Here is a 24,745-nt window from a genome sequence, read left to right on the forward strand (position 1 = left end):
ACCTCTGCCCTCAGGCTGCTTTCCAAGCAGCTAGAAAGGAGAGAAAAAAAATCCCATTGGCTTTTAGTTCCTAAAAATCCCACACGGCTGCTCACCATGTCAAGGTTTCTTTCCCCACTTTGAACTTTAGAGTGCAAATGTGGGGACCTGCATGAACAGTTCTAAGCTTAATTACTAGCTTAGATCTGATACACTGCACCAGCCAGAATTTAGAGTCTGGCACACTTTCTGTTCCCCCAAAACCTTCCCTGGGGAACACAGATCCAAACCCCTTGGATCTTAAAACAAGGAGAAATTAACCATCTCCCCTTCTTTCCCCCCTAGACTTTCCCCTCCCTGGGTTGCCTTGAGAGGCTTCACACAGATCCAAACTCCTTGGATCTTAAAACAAGGAGGAATTAACCATCCCCCCTCCTTTTCCCACCACCAATCCCTGGTGAGTTCAGGTCCAATTCCCTTGGATCTTAAAACAGGAAGAAACCAATCAGGTTCTAAAAAGAAAGCTTTTAATTAAAGAAAGAAAAGGTAAAAATTATCTCTGTAAAATCAGGATGGAAAATGCTTACAGGTACTTGATTTATATAGCCCAGATGAAACCCCTCTAGTCTCAGTTCTGAGTTACAGCAAACAGAGGTAAAAGTCCTTCCAGCAAAAGAACATTTACAAGTTGAGAAAACAAACATAAGACTAATCTGCCTTGCCTGGCTATTACAATTTTGACACATGAAAGACTGATTCAGAAAGATTTGGAGAGCCTGGCTGTACGTCTGGTTCCTCTTAGTCCCAAGAGCGAACAACGAACAAAACAAAAAGCACAAATGAAGACTTCCCTCCACCATGATTTGAAAGTAGCTTGTCCCCCGATTGGTCCTCTGGTCAGATATCAGCCAGGTTTACTGAGCTTCTTAACCCTTTACAGGTAAAAGAGACATTAACCCTTAACTATCTGTTTATGACACCAGTTTTTTAAAGAGTATATGAGAGCATGTGACACTGTATGTACACCCAACCCTGTTTGGGGTGGATTGTGGGTGCGCTGATACAGCAGTTACAATGCCACCTAATGGCTAGAGTCAAAGCAGCAGCCCTTGGGTTCTGGGCTGTGTGGCCTATTGGCTCGAGACAATATGGATGCTTTGAACACTGGGCAGTGTCACCTAATGGCCAGAGTCAACAAAGCAGCCTTTGAGTAAAGGGCTGCATGGCCTAGCAGACAGAGTTTATATAGCAATCCTCAAGTGCAGGGCACTGTGGCCTAGTAGTCAGATCCAGTGGCCATCACCAAAGGGGTGGTGGCTAGGATAGGGAGACCTGGGCCCACCCAACCCAGGGCCCTAACAGTGGCGGGGTGGTCCACCACTGGGTCAGCAGGGACTCCAGCTGCAACACGCAGACCTTACACAGGTGGAAGATACCACATCCCTGGGTCAATTCCTACCAGGCTTCCTGAAGCTGAAGTCCATATGACATCAGGGTCTCCACGGCACAGGTAACTCCCTGGGACTCTGACTCTAGCCAGTCAGCTGTAGGCAAGAGGTCTTCAGTATGTGTCTTGGAATCTCTGGCACCCACAGCAAGGGCTGTAATGGCTCCTGGGTTGGAGCCTCCACTAAGCATCCTTCCTCCTTGGTGGTCAGTCCCAAACTGAGCTGGGCTGCTCTCCTTTATACTAGCATAGCAGTTGGAGCATGCCCAGCAGGATCTGAGGAGTGGGACTTCCTCCACCCATATTGTGTGATTAATCCTTTCCTGCCTGGTGTGGAGTATGCACACCCCATCAGAGAGCCCAAGTTATGAACAGGACACACGCCAAAAGTACAAATACAGTCTAAAAATAGACTGAAAGTCTTGGTAGTTACCATAATCTGAGTTCAGGAGTTCTCCTAAAACAGCCAATGTCATTCAAAGACGTAAAAAAGAAGGGAGCCGCATTCCTTACAGTGCTTAAAGTTTTATTAGTAATGGCATCTGCTGCTGTAGGAGAAAGACAGAATCTTGAATTCCATGTCTTGGCAGGTAAGTGAAAGAAGAATTGAATTTTGTTTTCAAATATACTCCTTTATAATTTTTAAGTTCACACATATATTTTGTTAATGAATTGGCATCTGTGTATATTTATTACACACAAAATCAACATGTAAAGAACAGTATTAAGGCTGCAAAGTCAAGCCACAAAAAAGTTAAGAAATCCCAGAGTTACGGTTACCTGTGTTACCTTAATCTGCGCCTGCGTGTATATGCATTATGATACAATATTTAATTATATGTTCACACACTATTTTTCCACAGGAATCTTCAGATATTTTAGCTGCTAAAATCTAAAGAGTCTCTACTGAGCATGAACAATCTGCAATTTTACTATAACTTGGTCAAATTTGGGTGGATTTTCAGAGATGACATAAGGCCTGACAGAGAGCCCTCCCCCGCTTCTGAATTTCAAATTCCTGTTCCAAAGCATGGGGCACTAAAGTGTTTCAAAAGAAAAGACTGCCGGAAGTTTCTGACATGGCAAAACAATGTGTTTTTCCATAGCCTTGTTACTAGAAACAGCTGGACCATTTTGGCTGCGGAAGACACCTAGCCTGAAAAAAGTCAGCCAAAATGATTAAAGGTTGACAAATATATCAGCAAGTGAAAATGGGGTCTTATAAAGGGAAAACCTTAACAATAGATGGTGCTACCAGCCCTGCCTATAATTGTCATTATGAAAATTATAGTGGTGCCCAGAGATTCCAGTCAGGGTTGTCTCCTTCACCCTTGTGCTAGTCACTGCACAAACAAATATGAAGGCATGGCGTGGGATTTTCAGAAGTGCCTAAATGAATTAGGAGCACAAGTCTTATTGACTTTCAGTCAGACTTATAGTCCTCATTTAGATTCTTTTGAATAGCCCACTCACAATTCCTGCCCCAGAGAGCTTACAGTCTATAAACCATTACATTCCGCCCAGCAGTGTAGTTGATGGTAAACACAGATAAACAGAGTTAACCCTCTTCTGCATTGGGAAATATAGAGTTTCTGCATTAGGAAATATAGAGTTTACACACTTCTTTATTTTAATCACTACACTACTGAGTTCACCTTTAATAAGGAGGTAGAAGTTGCCAGTCCAAATCCAGTGGCAGTGGCAGGAAAGCTGTTTCATCTATCTGAATTTAATTGGAGGCTTGAGTCTTATTTGACACCTCTGATCACCCCTGGATTTCTTTCAACCTTGCTGTTTTCCACCTTTATCTCCCTCCCCAAGGAATATCCATGTTTCAGTTATTTTTCCTCTAGATGAGGTACTTGACTTTTTTCCAATATGAATACTATTGTTTTTAATTTATGCTCATGCTTTCAATCTATCCCCTTTGTACTATTTCTTTCTCCCCACTGGTATTCAGAACTCCAGATTTATTATCAACTGTAGATTTCATTAACATGCCGTTATACTCTCGCTTCTTGCCCATTTATGTAGATGTTAAATGAGAACAGAACTCTGCTCTCAACAGCCTGCAGGGAGCCCCTTCAGGACGTCGTCCCACTCCCCAGCCTCCCAGGCTGGCGCTGGAACCGCTGGAGAAAAACCTGGGTCCGAATGTCAGGCTTGCCACAGTCCCTGCCCTGAAGTTTAATCCCTATTCAACTAAGCTCCGTTTAGCACGAGCACTTCAAGGTCTTTCAGTGCAAAGGGCATCGCTCTGCAGGCAGAAAACTCCTTTTCAATAACATGCTCCAACAACACTAGATACCTGCACACTTAAATACACTCGGACTAGGGCTGTTTTCTTAGCTGAACAAACATCGCTCTGATAAAGCCCGGCGCGACTTTCCCAGCACAAGGCAGGAACCAGAAACCTCCCTTCCCACTAATCCCTCCAGCCGAAGAGCGCAGCTTCAAGGACCAGGAAACCAACGAAGGAAGCGGCTTGGTGTTGGTGCTTTTAGTGTACGGATGCTATAAACCTCCGGGGTGGGTGGGCAGGAGAGGCTGACTGCAGAGCCTGCTCCATTGTCCCTGCCCAGCCTCCAGTAGCAGGCAGATCCCTGCAGCCCTTTAAATACCGAGCAGCTCATCTCTGACTAGCGGAGGAGCAGGCTGGGCAGCAGTGGCGAGGGAAGCAGCGGCCAGTTGGCCACGGACTCGCTGCCTCCCGCTCCCTAATCTCCGGCTGCTGCCTGGGAACACAAGATGCACGTGGGAAAAAGGTCACCAGCTGACACCTGAGAACTTGAGGCCCTGCTAGTGCTGCTGCGGGACAGGGAGCCCGTGCACCCCGCCGCGGGAAGGGCAGACTGAGACAGGGAGCTGATCACCCTGCCGGGGACTGGGGGAGAGCCTATGACTTTGAGGGACAAAGGATCCAGCCCAGCAGCTGAGGCCCCAAGACCCATGTCTGGTAAGTGCCGGGATTGGTCTGTAGGGGCCCAGGGCATCTCTGGGCCAGGGGCACCTGGGGAATGGGGTGCAATACAAGGGGAGCCAGTCAGGTGTAACTTGGGGCTCAGATCTCTGCCTAGGGCCAGTGTCCTTGGAACAAATGTGTGCAGTGGGGGTGCTGAGAGCCATTGAACTAGACTGTAAACGCTGTATGTGATGGAAACCACTTCAAGCCAGAGGGTGCAGCAGCACCCCTAGTTCCAGCAGCTCTGCCCCTGAGGAGGTCAGTGCTGGCACTGGACACTTACCTGCCCAAGCACCAAGAAGAGAGTGATGCCTGGTATGGGGAGAGGGGCACACAGAGACAGCTGTTCTCCCCCATTCATCTCCCCCCTCCCTAATGTCTCAGGGAACTGGATACCAAACCATTATCAGCTGTTCATCAGCCAGGAGAGGGGGCATGTCAATACATGGCTAGGTCCCCTCCAGCACCCCCATGCCTGCATCAAGCTCATCCTTGCTCTTCTCTGATCTAGGTTCCTGTGAACCCAGTCTGAACAGAAATTTCCCTCCTCTTCAAAAATCCAGCCCCTTTCCACACTGATCCTCTCACAAACCACTTTCTAAACTTCCTGAGTTGCTGAAATCTCCAAGTTGCTTCTGTGCTGGGGGAGTGACCTGCTCCATCCTGCTAACATGCTCCTTAAATAAATAACAGAATAATAAACACTTTAGGAAAGTTTAGTTACGGATCCAAAGCAGAACTTTGCAGCTCCAACCCATCTCTAGTAACATATGTGAACATGAACCGCCATACAGTTCTCCTTCAGAACCCCAGGTATGAAGCACCATCCCTCTAAGTCTCAGGTCTCCAACTTGATTTTTATTATATGCCCTTGGTGATTGCTTTCCTATCAAATAATTGCTTAGATTCTGTTGTATGTAATGCATATAAGGCAGAGAGAGCAAACAAATAAGGAAATGTAAAAGCTGATAGATTTTTCAGAAAACACTCTGCACTTTTCTGTCATAAAGGTTTATGCTAAGACAAATGTGTAAACTATAATGAGAATGAAGAGAAAATACGTTGCAGATCTGAGACTTGTGTATGAATTAAAATTTGTGAGGCAATGCTGCCTGACTATATAAACCACAATAGAATTTATTTGGTATGGCATTGGTATGGTCATTTCTCAGGCTGCAGATTTACCAAAGAGTGGTGGGAAGGATGGGGAGCGGTAGGAGGAGAAAGCTTATATATACACAGTTACTTCTGCAAATAATAAACAAGAGACTCTAAGCCTGAGGGAGACAGAAAATCCACCCATCAAAATATTATGTGTGCTAAAATCAAGGGTAGTATCTTACACATGTTGATAGCTCATCCTTGCAAAGCCAGAGGTTGGAGGAGATTAGCTGAATGTTCTAAATAGTTCTTTCCATCTCTAACTCCTATGCTCTATATTACACATATAGTACACCAATTTCTCATGAACATAGGTAGTTATTTAATCATACAAACATTTTTCTTCTTCACAACCAATCACAACTATCTTAATGGCTGTCTTTCTGATTTATGCCGCACTGTATCCTCCTTATCTATTGCCTAGTGCTGTTGGTTTAAACAGATAAGGCAAACTGCTTAAAAACGACAATAAGCCAAATTCTACTTTAGATACAGGAGTGTGAATTCTAATCAGCTCTGTTGAACCCCATAAAATTCCTGTGGATTTACCCAAATAGGAATAAAAGATGGATTTGCTGTCAATGGGTGGGGCAAGTGGGTCAGAAATGTTTAATGATGTGATTCAACAGTGAACAAATTAATCTCACTGAATTTTCACAAATGTTAAGAGCTCATTCTCTTTGGATTTACTTCAGTGCATTCCATGGATGGCTGTTGTAGTTACACCACACCATCAGTTGGTTTATTGTCACTGATGGTTGTGTGGATAAGGCTGCGTGGGCAGGCTACATAAACAGAACACAGGATAGTTGGACAGGGAGTAAGTGCTCAGAAATGGAGAGAAGGAAATACATTGAAAACAAAGAAATAGCAAAGAAGATAAGTGGGTTAAGCTTTTATGGCTCTTGAAATGCTTGCCTTTCTTTAATATACATACATCAGAATGGAGAATAAAACCATGGAGCATACAAACATTTGCAGTGCAGATATTACACCTGTGGAACTATTTCATTTTTACCAGTTCTCATTTTATCATGGAATTTAGCTAAAAGACTTACCTTCATCAAACACTTCTCATTCTGCTCTTCAAAAAGCAATGGATAAAGATTTGTACATTTGCCAGTTTTACCTACATGAGTGTTTCAGTGGAAGTTTATGAGTATGCTCTCTAAGACTAACAGGTAACGTGCATCTACAGAAGTTCTTTGCTCAAGAGTGAATTTCTGAGTTACCAGTTTCCCCAAACTTCAAAGTTATGCAACAGTTAAGAAATTAGGTTACCGGTTTAGCACACCCAGACTTTCAAGAATAATATTAATCCACAGCAAACAGGCAAACGAGTTTCCTGTTTCCCAGAGTGATTATTATAATCATAGGCTGGATATGTTTTGGTTTCTAGACACACTATCTACAGATTACAAGAAAAAGGTGACATTCATTGTTCTGAAAAGTCCATATGTTGGTTGAGAGGAGGGGGAAGATATAGAAGCAGATTAAAAAAATAAAGAAACAAAAAAGAAGTATGGTCACAACCTCTATTTAATCACACAGAGATCAGACTAGATGATCTAATGTTCCTTTCTGGTCCTAAAAATCTTTGAATGAATAGTTTTTGCTTGTATTGCCATGCAGGCTGCTGATTAAATACAGATCCCCTACTACACCTCAGGAGGAGATAAAGAAAAGCAGGGAATTCATAAATAACATGTATGTGTGAAGTATAATCAGAGGTAGCACTACTAGAGAACCATTTATTCACTTCATGCTATTTGGTCACTTCAAAATCTGAACAAATATTTTATCCAGTATTATTTACTGAAAGCAGACTGTGCTTGATGCTGTACAAATAAGACAGGATTCCTCTTCCTCCCATCACAAAAAGAGTTTAGAATCTAGTTCAGAACTTCAAATACAGCCAGAATAATTCAGAAACCAGAGAGAAGCCTGGTTTAAAATACCACCAAACTCTGGGAAAGTTCAGCTCCAGATCTAGACTTTGTGACTCCAGCTTCAGCCCATGTGACCCCAAAACATATCACCAGGGGACAGCATGAACTCGAGAAATTTTGCAATGATCAGCATTGAAAGTCTTTGCAGAAAAGATGTGTTTTAAGGAGGGGGTTTAAAGCAGGAGGTTTTCTGGACCTTCAAAAGAAGAGAGGGTTAAAAGCCAATGGGGAGGCCTGGAGAAAGTAAAAGGACTCAACACATGCAGGTAGGAGGGAAGTGATTCCATGGGTGGAATTCATCACTTACAAAAAGTGAGGCATAAGAAAAGGAAATGCAAGGAATCATTATATAGGACACCAAGCACATTCAGAGCTCACCACACCTTCAGTGATCAGAAGGAATTGCGGTGTTGTGGCCACTCCCTCTTTTATGCCCTTGGAATGCTATACAAGGGAGGGGATGAGAGGCCCCATTGACCATGCTCGCTAAAAGATTTAGGGGGCTCTTGTTCCTACGCGTAAGAAGATCGAGAGGCCACACTGAAGGAAGTGGCTTTACACCACCTCAGCATCTCCCTCTATTCTGGGGCTGAGGACTGACATTTTAGTCCCCAGCTCAAGTTAGAGCAGCCTGAGGGGTTACCTTGCAATGCTCCCTATCGCCCTAGACTGTTCCAGCAGCCAGGAACAGCCAGGTGTAGGAATGCATCCTTCCCCACTAGGAATCTAGATGGCATGCCACTTGCACCAAAGACTCCTGCTTGGGGTGGCATACTACTAGCTATGGTGACTCTGATTTCCAATGGAGTTCCTGGTCCAGGTGGTGTGGTAATGGGCCTTACGGTCTCTTTATGGCTTCCATATTCCAGCAGAGATGGTGTAAAGTAGCCCTGGGGTACCAATGAATTGGGTCCATTATCAATATCCAACTCTTGTTCTTTACTGAATAAGTGATCCTCATCCAGGATTCTCTGCATATTCATCTTTAATTAAAGGCATCTTTGATATTTTGATACATTATCTTCCATTTTTGCTGGCTATAAAATTGCTTCCTCAAGGTTTCATTTTCATCGTAAGAAATCAGGATTCAGGATACAACTTTTAAATGATGTGCCTGAGTTGATCTTTCCAGATCAGAAAACATACATATCCTCTAATTCTGTTTTGTTGTTTCTAAACTTCCTTTGTACTAAAGGTTCTTTGCTTTGTTTCATTTTTAAACTATGTTTTGCTTTTTTCCTCATTTGGACACACAGTCTCAGCTGATCATTGAAGTAAAAGGAAACAAATCAAAGTAATGGTATAATGTGCTGCCCAGTATTTCACCCTACACTGTCTAGCCTGTTTTTCCTGTAACGGAAGTACTACAAAATCTCTCATGGTAATTGGAATAAAAATAAAAACACTTTGGCATTTACTTATATTCTATGCAGGTTCTTATTCCATGCTCATCACCATAGTATCTGATCACCTTCCAGTAGAGTATTAAGAGACGTAACTAATATCTATCAGGTGGTGTTAGGTTCTCCCATCCTCTATCCAGGGGAGTGTTTTGTTTTGGTAGGTTTCTGTTAACTATAAGTTGCTATATATTTATGTTAGAGAAGGCAGGTCAAAGAAATGTGCTTTGCAGCTGGAGTGGAAGATGGTGAAGGTTTGTGATGGTCCTTAGTTTCTGGAGGAGTTCATTCCAGTCTCAGACTGGCCCCCCAAGAAAACTCTTCAGGGTCAAATTCTATTTCCAAAGTTTCAGCCAATATAACTGACAGTGAAATAAGCAAATCCATTCTCATCAAATCTTTCAGCAAACCAAAAAACTGTAAGTTCTTGGTCCTAGGAGCATTTTCTTAAATTTAAATATTCCTGTCCAAAGAACCCTATATGTACGGATGATCCCACTTTGTGTGCTTTCCTGTAACTAGAACAGGTAGCTGCTGTGGCTGGAGGTGTAATAGGAGGAATCCTTTTACTGATCCTTATTGGAATAGCAGTGTACTTGCTTTGGAAGAAGATATGCCTCTTACCTTCCTATGAGGAACTCACAAATTCAGTCACACCAACGCATCCAGATGCCAGTCTGGAGGATCAGACTTTAACCCAGCCATCTTCTGTAATTCAACCAAAAAGCATAAGGTAAATAGACGTCTTTTTCTTCCTATGGGCTACTGTTTATAAAGCTACATACTTGTCTACCTGCCAAAGGCCCAAATGTGGGACACAATGTATGACAGGAACCCAAAATGAAGTTGGGAGAGGGGAGGAAATCAATCATGTAGGAAAGGTAAAATACTGCGTGATTCATTCCTTTAGGGTAAGTGACTGTTACTGCAACCTCAGTTCAGTAATTCTTTTTTTCTGATGTATATGATGGAATATAATTTAACAATAAAAAGATGGGGAAACGAAACTTATGTGGACCATGGATAACTTTGTTGGTTCTCAAATTCTGATGTGCTCAATCTCCAAACAAAAAGGTTCAATTGATTCTTTTTTTCTTTGAAGCATTAATTAAAGAGAAGGAGAGGGGATCTAACTGACAGTTTATTGTATATAAGGTGCCCACCATATTGAGGGCCACAAATCCCTGACTGGGACCTCTAGGTGCTACCCTCATACAAATAAATAACGTTCTATAATTTTTATATTGGCTAAACAAGGGGTATTGCATTATGAATCACTTCCACCTAAGGACTAATGCATCTACAAACAATTTCTGCAAAACTATGGAACTACAACTAAATGCATTATTCTCTGACGGAGTTTGGTTTTCTTAGTTAAACTGGAAGAGTTGTTTGTTGTTGTTCTGAGCAGAACTAGAAGCGTTCCGTTCATCATTCCACCAAAATTTCATGGGCGAGACTGGTTTAACCTGACAAATGGAGAGCAGGTTCAGGACGACAGCGACCCCTACGTGACTCCGGAGTCTGGGCCCCGGTGTTCTTTTCACTCCTTGGGTATGATGACACTGCAAAGGTGGGACAGATTACTGGAAAGGAAGCTTGAGTACTGTGCAACACATTTGAGGTGCAAATATTATACCCTACAACTGTTATCTGGCCACACTCTGGAGTGATATTGCTTATCTAAATATATAATATCACAAAGTGTAGATACACTATGGTATTCTTCAGTAATAGCCCCAAACACTATACTGTATGTTTAGATAGGAATTGGGCCAGACTGGGGCCACCCCTTACACTGTTGTACAAGGCAGAGGGTAGAGCACAAGAAGCAAGTCTTTCCTTGAATCTTCAAAATAGGGACAACACCAGGGCTGCTCGGGGCTAGTGTCTGGTCAGAGCTAGCATCATCCACAAGGGGCGGACTTGGCCAGTTGCAGAAGGGAGCATATGCTGCACTCTGGAGGGCTGGAACAAACATCAGCTGTATTCCCCCAGTAGTTGTCCACAGCAGAATCACTACAGAAGCCTCCATAACAATATTAAGAAGAAAAGAGATGAGTCTACAAACTCTCTTCAATCATTGAGGAAAATGGAACTCAAATGCAGAATTTATACACAGAGATAAACTGTGAATAAAAAAGAGCTTTACATGATTTCCCTAAAGAGGCAGTAGCTGTAAGAAACACTGCTGTAGTCTGAGATTAACTTGCTTGGTTTTGTTTTTTATTTTGCAAAGCTGGAGCTTATGTCATAGGGTCTATCAACCCAGAGCTGTACAAGTTCCCTGAAGACAAGAGCGAGACAGACTTCCCTGAGTGCAACATTGGCCGTCTTTGGTTCTCAGTGCAATATGAGCAAGAGGCTGAAAGGCTTCTCGTCTCCTTGATTAAAGCTAGAAAACTGCAGCCTCCTACAGATTCGTGCAGTCCCTTGGTGAAAATTTATCTGCTGCCTGATGAAAGGCGTTACCTTCAGTCCAAAACCAAACGCAAAACACTCAACCCTCAGTTTGATGAAAATTTTATTTTTCAGGTACTTGCCTTTTAACTGGAATGGTACATCTGATGTGTCACTCTGGATGTCAGGGAAACAAGATCACTAGGTTGTGCAGCCTGGAGGTCTGTGTCATCTCATGGCGGACCTTTCCCAGCACATACATTGTCACAATGCTCTCTAGCTGTGAGGCAGTTTATTTTTATTATTTGTGCTGCCAGGGCCAATCAAGGGTGTGTGTTTATGTTAGGCACTGTAAAAAACACAAAAGAGATGGTCCCGTACCCCAACAAATGTACAAGCTAAATCAAACAAATCTTATTTGATATTTCATCTACACTATTTGGTTTGTACCATTTTGCCCCAAGTAGCATAGATACTGGCATCTTCATTTCTGATTTTGTATAACATATTATGTTTATCATAGTATCAGAGGGGTAGCCATGTTAGTCTGTATCTGTAAAAAGTGAAAGAGAGTCCTGGGGCACCTTATAGACTAACAGACATATTGGAGCATAAGTTTTCGTGGGTGAATACCCACTTCGTCATGCATCTGACATTCACCCACAAAAGCTCATGCTCCAATACATCTGTTAGTCTATAAGGTACCACAGGATTCTTTGTCTATGTTTATCATGGTTCTCAGTGCATTTATACACAGAAAACACAACCTCAAAAGCCAGAAGCAGCAGTGGGCATACTGGGATGCAGATCATCATAGCTATTTTGCTAATAAGAAATATAAATATATATCCTATTTTAAGTACAGAAATTACATGCCTTAAAATATTTCAGAGATATATGCATCACATGTATGGTAATGATAAGTTGCAGAGCTATGTAATAAATTATATTGTTATATTGAAATGTTCTGCCTACCTTTGTACAGGTTTCTAGTAAGACATTGTATCAACGGACTCTGAAATTCTCAGTCTACCATGTCGATAAACAGAAAAAGCACCATCTCCTAGGCCAAGTAATTTTTCCTTTGAAAAATGAGACATTTACTGGTGACAGCAAACTAGTAATTTGGAGAGATTTGGAAGCAGAAAACCTGGAGGTAGGCAACTAATTAAAGGGTACATTCATTAGGCAAATACCACTCTGTTTTGTATTTTTGAGCTTTCCCATCGTGATGGGCCTACTGGGGAGACCAGGGAATTTTACAGCACATATGTAGGTACCTGCACATGGGCACAGATGAGGCAGAGGAAGGCAAGATCAAATATGGGATTGTTTTTGTTAAAAGCTAGGGGATTAGAGTTTACCAAGGGTCTTAACATGTGCCGTGGGGGAGGGAAGTGTCATGTGCAGCACTAACACTTAATGCTTCCCATCACAGTGTTTAGCACAGGAATGAAATGGCTGCATCTGCACACAGCTATCTCCCCAGTGATGAGGCGTAAAAGCTAAATGAAAAAACACCTGCTGCTGTTTGCTTGTGTTATGAATTAATGGGGACACAAGAAAGGCCCAGCACAAAGCAGGATGAATGATGCTGTATCCCAAATGAGGAGGAGGGATGGGAATGCAGGAAAGCTGCTGGCTGGCTTCAGGGAAACCTTTTTCATGTGTGTTAATATGACTCAGTGGGTAATACTTTCATAGCGCATCAAGACGGTTTGACCACCATTTATGTAAACCTAGAAAAGCCAGAAACTTGGTTAGTGACAATTCTGAGAATACTTCATCCTGTTACAATGCAGAGTTCCTCCTGCTGGTGCTGGGGAACAGGGAGGAGGAGGAGATGGCTTCCTGCCTTGGGGGCATAGGGGGGCGCAGACAGTGAATGTATAGGGGTGGCAGGGTGGGAAATGACACCTTGATAGTGTTGGGTGGATAGGAGGCACAGCTGAGACTAGGATCCAGAAAGAAGGGTCAAATCCTGTTCACTGATGTAAATAACTATTTATGTGAATAAGAGCAAGCAGATTTTACTGGGAGGGATAAAGCCAAAATCTTCTGCAAAGAACCATAGAGCAATAATCACTATATAGGCAATTATACTAGTGGCTGATTGTTCCTTTCAATTACCCCTAGCAGTGAAATACAGAGATGCTAGAATTCATGTCCCATTCCTAAAGTGGCAGAAATCATTGTTTTCCAATATATCTGATTGAAAAGAAAGCCTTCTAAATGCATTTTAATAGTGACCTTCCTCTTCCAAAGCCTCCTTCAGAGTACGGCGATATCCAGTTTTCTCTCAGCTACAATGACTACCTGGGCCGTCTCACTGTAGTGGTGCTGAGAGCGAAGGGATTAAAATTCCAGGATGCGAGAGATGCTGCCAGTGAGTATTAACTTCCTCTGTTACTACCCCTGGATTCCTGCTCTGGTTTGCTTCTTCCTGGTCCATCTTCACAGTGCTTACGTTAAGTGACTCCACTGAACGACCAAACACCAGGGAGATTTAATTTCTGCACAGAAGCAAACTGTGCTGTGTTCCTGTGCTAACTAGATTGGGATATTTGCTGTTTGCATATTCATTGGGTGGGAACCTGGTTTGCAGAGAGGAGGGAAATGAAAGGAAGGCAAAACGCTTGTCAAATCCTGTTGTGTCCTGCTTTCTGCTTTGCCTCCATTACAACCTGAGGAAGCTGCAGGTAGAGCATTGCACCAGCGAATCTGCTGTTACGGTTGAGAGAGCATGTCCTGGACAAACTCTGTATTTCTGAACTTAATGTTCAGCCCAGAAAACAAACGATTTTTGGAAGGTATAATTCTGGCAAAATTCTGTTGGGCTATCTTAGAGATGTCCCTGGGATTTCAGAATGTGGACTGAAGGCAGACTAGGGCTCAATATGTAAGGAAATCTTTTGAACATGTCCATTGCTCAAGACAAATACTGATGGCAAGAAAAAGGACAGCAGATAGAGGAGGCAGGAATCATGGCTTTGGATGAGTATACAGTCATTGAACTTTCAAAGCATGAAAAATGTATATAGTTTTAAAATGCATATTTGTGTAACAGCACTAATGTAGCCTGTTAGTAGATGTTTGCTGATCAGGTGATAGCTAGCAAGAGACTGAAATTCCCTTAGCTTTAGGTCAGATCATACCTTTTCTTTTTAGTAATTTGAAATCTCCATGTGCTAAAATCGCAGAGGCTCGTTAATTAAAGATACCCATTTTTTCCAGTATGTAGATCCAATGTGAATCAAAGCTTCTGTTTGGCACATCTAGATAAATAGGGCCTGACCTTTAAAATAGGTCTCAACCGGGCCACCATTTGTGTGAGGCATAATATTGTGTCTACAAATAAGGAGGCCTGTGGGATTGTGCCAGCAATTAACTGTGGATGCAAATGGTTTGCCCTGGTGTCCTTGGCCAAGCTTTACTCTCCCAACATCCTTTTATTTGGTGAATATCAGCTGGTTGCTGTCCTTCAGTCTAGGGGGAAAGTTGGGGTAGGGGCTGCATTTCAGAGTTCATGTACGGAGAGATTGGCCCCAAAACCCACAGATCCAAACACCCTGAACTGGTGGATATTCAAATATATCTCTGAATCCAACAGTGTCTATCTCTAGTGATTTGTGAAGTGATTGGGGATAAAAGGAGTCATATCAATGTAAAAGATTTTCTCTTACAGTTGAGTACAGTTTAATTTTCTCTATAGAGATCTTCAGTAGCTGTAATTATAAAGTGCGTAGAGTGACAGTCTCAGTGATGGAGATGAACTGTCTTTGTACAAGATATCTATAAACATCCAGACAGTGGGACTCATGCTATTAACCCCAGAATAAATGCTCTCTCAAAAATTTTTATAATGTCACTAGAGATGAATTTTCCTTGTTTAGGCCAGGAATGTTGTAAGAGGAGTTGTACAGTAGTAGCACTGAAAATACCCATCTTTCAAGTAAGCAAAGTCATGACCTAACAAGTAATGCCTCCGCACTAAGAGGTAAATAATGGACACGCAGAAAGCAACTATTATAAATGGGCACTAGAAAGTGAACAGATAGCTAAGATAAGGATATTTATACAACAGACTTCCAGGCAGGGTTGGCTTTAGGCCTGTTCCACCAATTCCCCCGAAACGGGCCCCGCGCCTAAGTGAGAATCCCTTCCCTGGCTAGAGGATCCTTTTTAATTTTTACTCACCCAGCAGCACTTTGATGGTGGGTACTTCGCTCGCTCCAGGTCTTCGGCGGTGGGTCCTTCAGTGCTGCCGAAGACCTGGAGTGAGTGAAGGACACATTGCCGAAGACCTGGAGCACCGCTCAGTGAGTACAAGCCCCACGTGGTTTTTTTGTTTGTTTTTTTAAAAGTCATCCCTGCCGGGGGCCCGTCGAAACTGTTCGAATTGGGCCCCACACTTCCTAAAGCCGGCCCTGCTTCCACGAGTTAAATTGCAAATGAAGTGAATGTAGGGTCCTGAGGTTGGAAAAGGTTAAGGCAGGGGTTCTGAGAGAGAGAGAGAGAGAGAGAGAGTGTGTACCTGCGTTCTCCTCTCACATCTTATCTCCGCTCCGGCCCAAAGTGCAGGACTTTAAATTGTGCACCAGTGAGAGTCAGATTAAATTTCTTTCATCACATTGGCCATTGAGCTGCTGTGTTAATTTGATGCCAGGCTCTTGCACATTATTGTAGTAATCAATCCATTGACAGTGTTGTGGAAGCTTTCCAGGAGGAAGAAAGGAAGGAAGGAAATGCTGTCAATAAGCAATTCCCCAGGATAAATGGCTAATATTTAAAGACCTTTAAACAAACAGCCCTTATTTCCTTTGATAATGCCCACTGCTACAACTGACTTAAAGTGACCGCAGATTCTCTGGCAAATCCTAAAGGGAAGAACTTGAATGAGAAGGCTCTTACATTTACAGTCTATAGGCTCTCTGTTTCCATATTGATTGTTGTTAATTATGATGATGTGTATTACTATAGCACTTAGGATCCTCAGTCATGGACCAGGATCCCAGTGTGCTAGGTGCTGTACAACCACAGAACAAAGGTCCTTTCCCCAAAGAGCTGATCTTGGGAGCAAGGGCTTTGTATTCTATAGCAAGGTATAGGCCAATAAGGGAATGTTTACTGGTTGACTAAAACTTGAGTGACTGTAATGCTTGTGAAAATGAGGAGTGGCTTGATCCAGGCTTAGTGCAGGCAGTTTATGGGCTAATTTCTTTAAGTCAAGGCATACCACAATCAACATACCTCAGCTGTTGTGTGAAAAGCCACTACTCTGCTAAAACCATGGTCTCTCTTGTGCAGAAACTGCTGACTAACTAAGTTTGTGATGTGGATAAACCAGGACTAAAATGTTAATCTCCAAACTCCTGTTGGGACCCACTGATTTCCATTGATTTGAAGGGAAGCAGGATCAGTAAGTCACCTGAGATTTAAGTTGAACTCAGGTCTCTATAGATGAAAATCTCATGTACTAGCTACAGTGGGTCACAAAGCATCTAAAACATCATCTATAATTTACTTGAACTTCCAGATGTCCTTTCAAAAGCTGGTTCTCTAGCTATAAGGATAATCCACAATGAAACCAAAACAATTGTTCTTCTGATCAAAGAACATTATTCATGCAAAACCAAGATCTGAAGTAAAAGGAACTGAGAAATTACATTAACTCAAAACCAATTTACCAAGATTAAAAAAGAGATTGGATATTTATATGGAAATCAAAAATATTCAATTATTATATATCCAGTTATCATAATTAATTATAACAACATTTTGGAAGGGATATTCAACCTTGTGCTTCAGGGTTTAAGTCAATCCCTAACTATAGAGACCAGGAGAAGATCTATGACAGGTGTGGGTGGGTGGGGGGAATTCTCTTACATTTGCCTATTGCTGCGTTTTTGCCCCTTCCTCAGAGACTGGATATTGGACTACACGGATGTTGGGTTTGACTCAAAATGGCAATTTCTAGAGTTTATCTTCAAAAACTACTAATTGACAGTGGGATTATGTTCTTACGCTGAAGATAATTGGGCTCCCCATACCATTCCCCAGTGAATCAGACTGTTCAGGACCAGCCTGAGCATAATTTTAATTAGTTTTGCAACAAAAGACTGGAAACGATGGTGGGGGTGGATTTTTTTCTGCTGTCTTCTCCCTGAATGGCAGGGAGTAAGGAACAGTTGCAGCAAGGGAGCTCTTATTTCTCCCTCAGGAAAACATTACTGTTTAGCCACTAAGATCAACCTTCTTTTATGCTTGCTAGTGAATACTGAAGATGAAGGGAGAAAATGGAATCATTTAGAGCAGGGGTAGGCAACCTGCGACACATGAGCTGATTTTCAGTGGCACAATACCCGGGCCCTGGCCACCATTCTGGGAGGCTCTGCATTTTAATTTAATTTTAAATGAAGCTTCTTAAACATTTTAAAAGCCTTATTTACTTTATGTACAACAATAGTTTAGTTCTATCGTTATAATCTATTAGAAAGCGAATTTTAAAACATTAAATTGTTTCTGGCACGTGAACACTTAATTAGAGTGTATAAATTGAAGACTCGCACACACCACTTTCTGAAAGATTGGCAACCCCCTGATTTAGAGGCTGCTTTGGGCTCTTGGCCTGGTCTACACTACACGTTTAATCGATTTAAAGAGCGTTAATCGATTTACGCTACCCGTCCACACTAACGGCCTTGTATGTCGATATAAAAGGGCTCCTCTTTAAATGCGATTTCTAGTACTCCACCTGCGAGAAGAGGAGTACGCTAATTCTGATTGAACATATCGGTTACGTTAGTGTAGACGGAATCGCGTTATTGGCCCGGCGGTATCCCACAGCTGCACACTGACCGCTCTGGATAGCAATCTGAACTCGGTATCGCGGGCAGGTAAACAGAAAAAGCCACGATTTGTTTGATACATTTCTGTTTGCCCAGCGTAGAGAGCTCTGATAGCACGGTGCGATGCAGTCTCAATCAAACAAGGAAAGGAGCCTACATGGACCGTACGCGTGTAGATACTGGATTCTATCCTGTATTCTTTTCTTGAGTCCGTTACGAACACGTCAGTAATGCCAAGCTTTTTGAAAAAAATCTCCAGATAGTCACAGCGCTGGTGACAGCGTAACGCGTGAAGCATCAGACTCACATGGACTCTGATGAGGATGATTGGGGTATGAAGGACTCTCAGTTATCCACAGTCCACCAGTCAGTCTGAAAGTATTTGCATCTGGCTGACTCCCAATGCTGTAGGTTAAAACAGTTCCTGCGTGAGTTCGGAATAGCTTTCCTCAGTTCCCCACCACACCACCCCTATGTGAAGAAAAGGGAAGAATCATATTCATGCACTTCTTTTTCAGGTCACCCTATGTATTACTGTCTAAGCTGCTGGTAAGACGCGTATGCTACAGCGTTAAGAGCACTATCTGTCCTCTCCCCTCCCAGTGGTAGATATGGTGGCATAGGACAGGTAACCGTCTCATGAACCCATGCTGATAATTGTCATTCAGGAATGACTTCCTGGTTACTCCAGTTTGAACGGCTAATAAGCACTTCATCTATGCACTGGTTCCTACCCCTTTCCTGTTGTAAAGCAAAAGATTCTTACTGCCTGGAATATACCCGGGAAGCTGCCCCCCTATTTTGTACTAACAAGTCTCTGTTTCTTATTCCTGCATTCTTTTATAGAGTTCATGACACATGTTTGGATGCCACAGTAGTTTCGAGTTGGGAGGATGAGCAGACAGTGGTGTGAGGGCACCCTGTGATATGATCTGGAGAGCTTGTGCTTTGATTAACTGGTCTCATACACTTGCCTTCATCTCTGCAACTGAACCGATTATAGAGGGTTGGACTCCGTTCCAAGTGAGCATCCAATTTTGCTTGCTTTTGCGCGAAATCCCGGCCGATTCAGCGCCAGGGGCACTCCATGACCTAGCAGCAGACCAGTACGAGAAGAAGAGCACTAACCATGCACCTCACTGCCTAGTCTGGGCAGTAGTATGGCACGAATGAACCAGTAATCTCTCTCTATCATTGCAAAAGCAAGTGAATGCTGCTGTGTAGCGTGCGGTATGCCTCTGTCTCCGCAGATCCGTAAGCGGTGCGGAAAAAGTAGACAACGCTGAACGGGTCCTGGGTTTTGCCGCTATTGGTTGCCGGCAATCCAGGGAAAACGGCATGAAAGATTGTCAGCTGATGTTTTCCCGGAGGAAGGAATGACTGACGACATTTACCCAGAACCCCCCGCGACAATTAAGATTCAACCCTGAATTCCAAGGGGCGGGGGAGACTGCGGGAACTATGGGATAGCTACGGAAGTGCTACCCACAATGCAACGCTTCAGAAATTGACGTTAGCCTCGGAGCATGGACGCACAACGCCGAATTACTGTGCTTAGTGTGGCCGCATGAAATCGAAATTATAGTACCAGTTTTATAAAACCGATTTTAGTGTAGACGTGGCCTTATTTTCAAGTGTTGGCTAAACAACACTGAGGAGCAGGGTCAGTCCAGACAGGAAGCAAGGAAGACTTTTTCTTGCTGTTCTTCCCCCACCTCACCCTTCTTTTTCTATTTGGCAAGGTCTCTTAGAAGAAATAATCAACCAAACAAAGGGACAATTTTAAACAGCCACCTCTTTATTTCCCAATTGCTAATCCCTTCCACAAATTTACACATCCACTCAAAGGAGTATAAAGAGTCAATGAGACTTAACTACCTGCTTAAGTACTGTCTGGAACAGGGATTCTGCCTTCCTGACTAAGGATCTGAATAGTCAGTGTACTCGCTAGATAATGTCCGTGCATACTGCCATCTTTCTGCATGTGTCATCAGGCTTTCATCTAATTAGTTTTATGACCTAATTTGTTTTAAATATAGTTTCTGAAATCATGAAATTGTTTTGAATTATCTTTATCCTTTTCTCTCAAGTGCCGCTGACATGTTATTTTCTTCTCCTTGGAATTTTTTTTTCACCTCAGGTGTGTATATCAAAGTGTCCCTAATGAACCACAATAAATTCATTAAATGTAAAAAGACAACAGCTGTTCTGGGATCTCCCAATCCAGTCTATAATGAAACCTTCAGCTTCAAGGCAGACCAGACGGAGCTGGATACAGCAAGCCTGAGCCTGTCTGTGCTCCAGAGTGCTGAGGGAGACAGTAAGAAACAGAATTTACTATATCTGAGATATACTAAAGCTCTTCCTAGGTTCTTGTACATTTGCAGCAAGGCAAGGCTCACTCTTGATAATTCTAAACACAGGAGTGTCACAGTAACCTGCACTGATAACCATCAGGAGCTAATGGGCAGCCAGGTATTTCAGAAGCTGTTGTTCAGATGACTAAATCACCAGAAGAAAGATTAAAAGAGCTGACATTAAAAAATGATTTTAAATACAATTCATATGTTAGATGTCATTCATTCTAATGTCATCTTCTAATCATGTACATTTTTGAGTCTCACAATGAGGAAAATGAACAAAAACCATTTTAGAGCCATTCACTAGTCTGTTTGGGTATGTTCCTTACATGTTTTTCAGAGACTGGATATATCTGGAATGTTTCTTGATATTAGATATCTAATGTAATATTAGAATGACGTGGAAATTGTCCACACACATATTCATAAATGCAATACTTGCTTTACAGCAATATCAGTAAGGAAGTAATATAGACAGACAATAGCCTGTCATTTGAAATTTGAGTTGGGAAGGAGGGAATCCTGTTTCAAAGGTTTGAGATTACCTGAAACTTTAAATCAGCACCAGAACTGCTGCAATCTAGTCAATTTCTGTATATTAGCAGCTGCATTCTGCTCTCTCTCTAGCCCAAGTATGAATTCAGTATTGAAACACAAAAGCTTTCATGGGGTTACTATATAAAATGTTTAGGTGAATGGACTGACATTGGGGGATTGGTAATGGCCTGCATTGTGATTAAGATTTAAATGTATAACAGTTTTTATATGAAGATCTTAAAAGTGCTTTACACACATTAATACATTTCTGTGAGGCAGGTTCAGATGATCATCCCCATTTTACATATGGGTAATTGAGGCTTGGAAAAGTTAAGTGATTTGCCCACTGTCTCAGAGTCACTGGCAGAGCCAGAAACAGCATCCAGATCTTCTGACTCCTAGTCAGATGCTCCACTAACTAAATATGCTTCCTCCATGAGCCAAAAGCTTTTCATCTTTTAACATTGGTCTGAATCCTAGCCAAATTGGTGGTGACCACAGCAGGGCACATCTTTGAAATAAATCTCTAGGTGGAAGGTTTTGAGGAGATAAAGATCGGTCTGCCCAGAACAGTAGCTCTGACTGGCAGTAAACTGTAAGTGACGGAACAGGCTGAAGCTGATCTGACTGGGTGTGCGCCACCTGCAATATCTCCCAACAGTTGAGTCACTGGTGGGAACTCTGCAGTGGTGGGGGTGATCATCTTTAATGTGTGTGTACTGAGAGAACATTATATCCCCAGATCTACAGCACACACTTTGGAAATTTTGATTAAAAAAAATATTGTCTCTTATTACACAGACAGTAAAAGAAATGCTGTTGTTCCACGCCTAGGTAAGGATCTAGCCAGAACATAGTAAGGATGCTGGCCACTAATCACGTTTTTTTTTTTTCTATTCAGAAACCCACCTACTGGGTCGTGTAGTGGTTGGGCCCTTCATGTACACAAGGGGCAAAGAGCTGGAACACTGGAATGAAATGATCAGCAAGCCCAAGGAGTTGGTTAAACGATGGCACGCTCTCTGCCGCAACACCTAATTGAGCAGCATCACTCCCTCTGAACAGCACCTGAAAGACAAGGACTCCTTTAAAATGTAGAAGCTCTCATATTTTTTCTGAATCCAAAGACACACACAGAAAACTTTCCCACCATTTAACCTCTACAACCAGCCAACAGCTTAAAATTTATCCTCCACTAAACATACAGAAAAGTCAGTCTCTCCTTGACTGAAACAGAGTCTTTCCTCTCCCTCCAAAATGTTTTTCCAGTACTGTTTGGTCAACATACAGTAGATCACACAAAGCAGAAAGACAAACACGAGTACCCTATCCCGTGACTAATTATTTGAGCTGCTAATCTTGGCCACTCATTTCCTCATTTGGACTGAACCCCAAACAAGCTACAAATGGTCCTTCAGAATACTGGGCCTGATTCACCACAACACTACTTCAGTTCTAGACTAGTGAAGCTTTACTGAAATTAATGGAGTGCCACAGGTATAGACCTCCTGGAGCAACATAATGGGGTCAATCAGGCCCAAAATATGTGTCAGCTGAATACAGTAAGCACTGTAAATATTTGAATTATCCAGGACAACTGCTTTATATTTCAAATTAGTGTAAATTTGAATCTGGTTTATAATGACCCAGCACCTGTAACATATTTCTGTGAATCTCAAAATAACACTATACTTCTATCAAGAGTTTAGTTGAATGTCTGCTATTGACTCAAAAAAACACCTTCTGGTGACACTGAAGACAAGGTGAAAGTATGGAAAATGTTGGCTAAAATTCTGATCATATTACAGCCTTGTTGTTAGCTTAAACTCTGGCAGAATGAAACTGTGATGGTGGTGGTGGTGATTCCTTCATTTCTTAAGTAAAGTGGATCACTTATATTTTAATTAGAATAAAAGCATCAGGACAGCCTCACTTCTTGATGGCTCACCTAGGACTTGAACACAGTATTTTTACATCCTAATCTAAAATCATAAACCAGACCAACAAACTGCCTTCTAATGCAGCATTTAGTATGATTCAATCAGCATTGTAATCTTTGCAGTTGAGATAAAACAGGCTTCCTTTCAAACCGGATACAGTGTTAATTAACCTAATATGTCAAAAGTAGAGCTCTCTTGAGAATCAGAGCACTTTTCCTTTTGAAAACATTGCTGCTGTCTGAAGATGGTAGCATGAATGTCTGAAATGGGCAATAGTACAGAAGATTCAAATCTGCCTGAGCTCTCAGGTGAAATATATTGGAGGCTTCAATCTAATTGTGAGAAGTCATGTGGGATCCTCATATCTCATAGTTGTTATGAATAGCAGTGTATGTACAAGAAAGTCCAATATTGGTAAATCAGGGATGAAGACATATTGGACTGGTTATGTAAAGAAACTTGTAAAGTACCTGACCACACTATGTCTGCTTTGAATCAGTACTGTTAAGTCCCCAGAACTTTGAATAGATCTGGTTTCCCAATTTTATTCCCCAAAAGCCGTTTAAAAACAGTTTAATATGCAGCAAGTCTGATTTGAGCAGAAAAACGATATGACAGTGTGCTAACTATATTGTTATAGTAAAATTGTAACAGACACTAAAATTATTCTTTGTGCATCCCCCCCTTAAGTTAGTAAAACCTAACTAATTTGGCTGTAAATGAAGGTGAACAATAATGTGTTTCAGTTAGTTAGGTTTTACTAGATGGTGTGTGTTTATGTAGTTTAATTTTGTAATGTACTATATCTGTTAATATAAATGCTGCTAGGCTAGGAAACAAAGGATTTTTGTTTCTTTGCTTGCACTTTTCAAGTTGACAGTACATCCACCTCTTTCTCGCTGCACAGTATCCTGTATGTAATAAAAAAAGAAAAGAATACATTGCACCAGTGCTGTCTCCTTTATTCATGCTTCTTATATATTACAGAATGACGAGTGCTGGGACAACATAAGGTTTGCTATTCACCGATTCTAAATGAAGTGATGGAGAAATGGATCTGTGGGGATTAAAGGATACTCATCAGTAACCTTGCACTTGGGCTGTTGTCATGGGTGTTGGAATTGCTGTTCAAGGCTAACCTGAGTAACAGGAGTTGGAAAGGTCACATCTGATTCCTCACTAGAGGATGCTGTTGCTTGAATACAAAGCCACAAAAAAGAGGCATGACAGAACTGGGGGCAGATCCTTAGCTCGTGTAAAATGTCAGAACTCCATTGACTTGAAGTCCGTGGTGCAACGGCAAGTCACACCAGCTGAGGTTTAGCCCACTGATCTTCTATTGTCCTTGAGAGAGGTCTATGATGGAGTGAAGATAAGGAACAAACAGCAATACTTACCAGTCTCCAATCACTTTTCTGGCTGGAATCTCCTCACTTCCTAAATATGGAAAGCACAAATATTCACAGTTGAATGTAAGCGAATGAAATAATTAATCCAGATCCTAAAAGTAGATAGAAAAGAAGAAACAGAAGCTATGAGTTAAGTTTGTATAAGATACAACATCTTTCACAGTATTTCCTATCACTATGCCCCCAAATGAGAATTGCTTATTCAACAGTTGTTCTGCAGTTAGTATGTAGAGCTGTGTACTTCCCTTTGAGTCATTCTCTAGCCATATTAACACAGCTCCACAAAGTAAATTACATATGTTATAGGATAAGATAACCCTTTAAGGGGTTTGGCGCTTACACCAGGGGTGGGC

General features: G+C 42.0%; 1 protein-coding gene across 1 annotated transcript; it reads left to right on the forward strand.

Annotated features, from left to right (window-relative positions):
• Positions 1-3,860: 3,860 nt before the first annotated feature.
• Positions 3,861-23,892, forward strand: LOC116838983 (synaptotagmin-15-like). The gene is made up of 8 exons (XM_032804604.2): positions 3,861-4,382; positions 9,421-9,631; positions 10,310-10,452; positions 11,138-11,433; positions 12,284-12,454; positions 13,564-13,684; positions 20,287-20,466; positions 21,945-23,892. The coding sequence occupies exons 1-8, from the start codon at positions 4,325-4,327 to the stop codon at positions 22,079-22,081; spliced, it is 1,317 nt and encodes a 438-aa protein (XP_032660495.1). The 5' UTR covers positions 3,861-4,324; the 3' UTR covers positions 22,082-23,892.
• Positions 23,893-24,745: the final 853 nt, after the last annotated feature.

The sequence above is a fragment of the Chelonoidis abingdonii genome, chromosome 15, assembly GCF_003597395.2.
Source record: "Chelonoidis abingdonii isolate Lonesome George chromosome 15, CheloAbing_2.0, whole genome shotgun sequence".
Taxonomy (NCBI): Eukaryota; Metazoa; Chordata; order Testudines; family Testudinidae; genus Chelonoidis; species Chelonoidis abingdonii.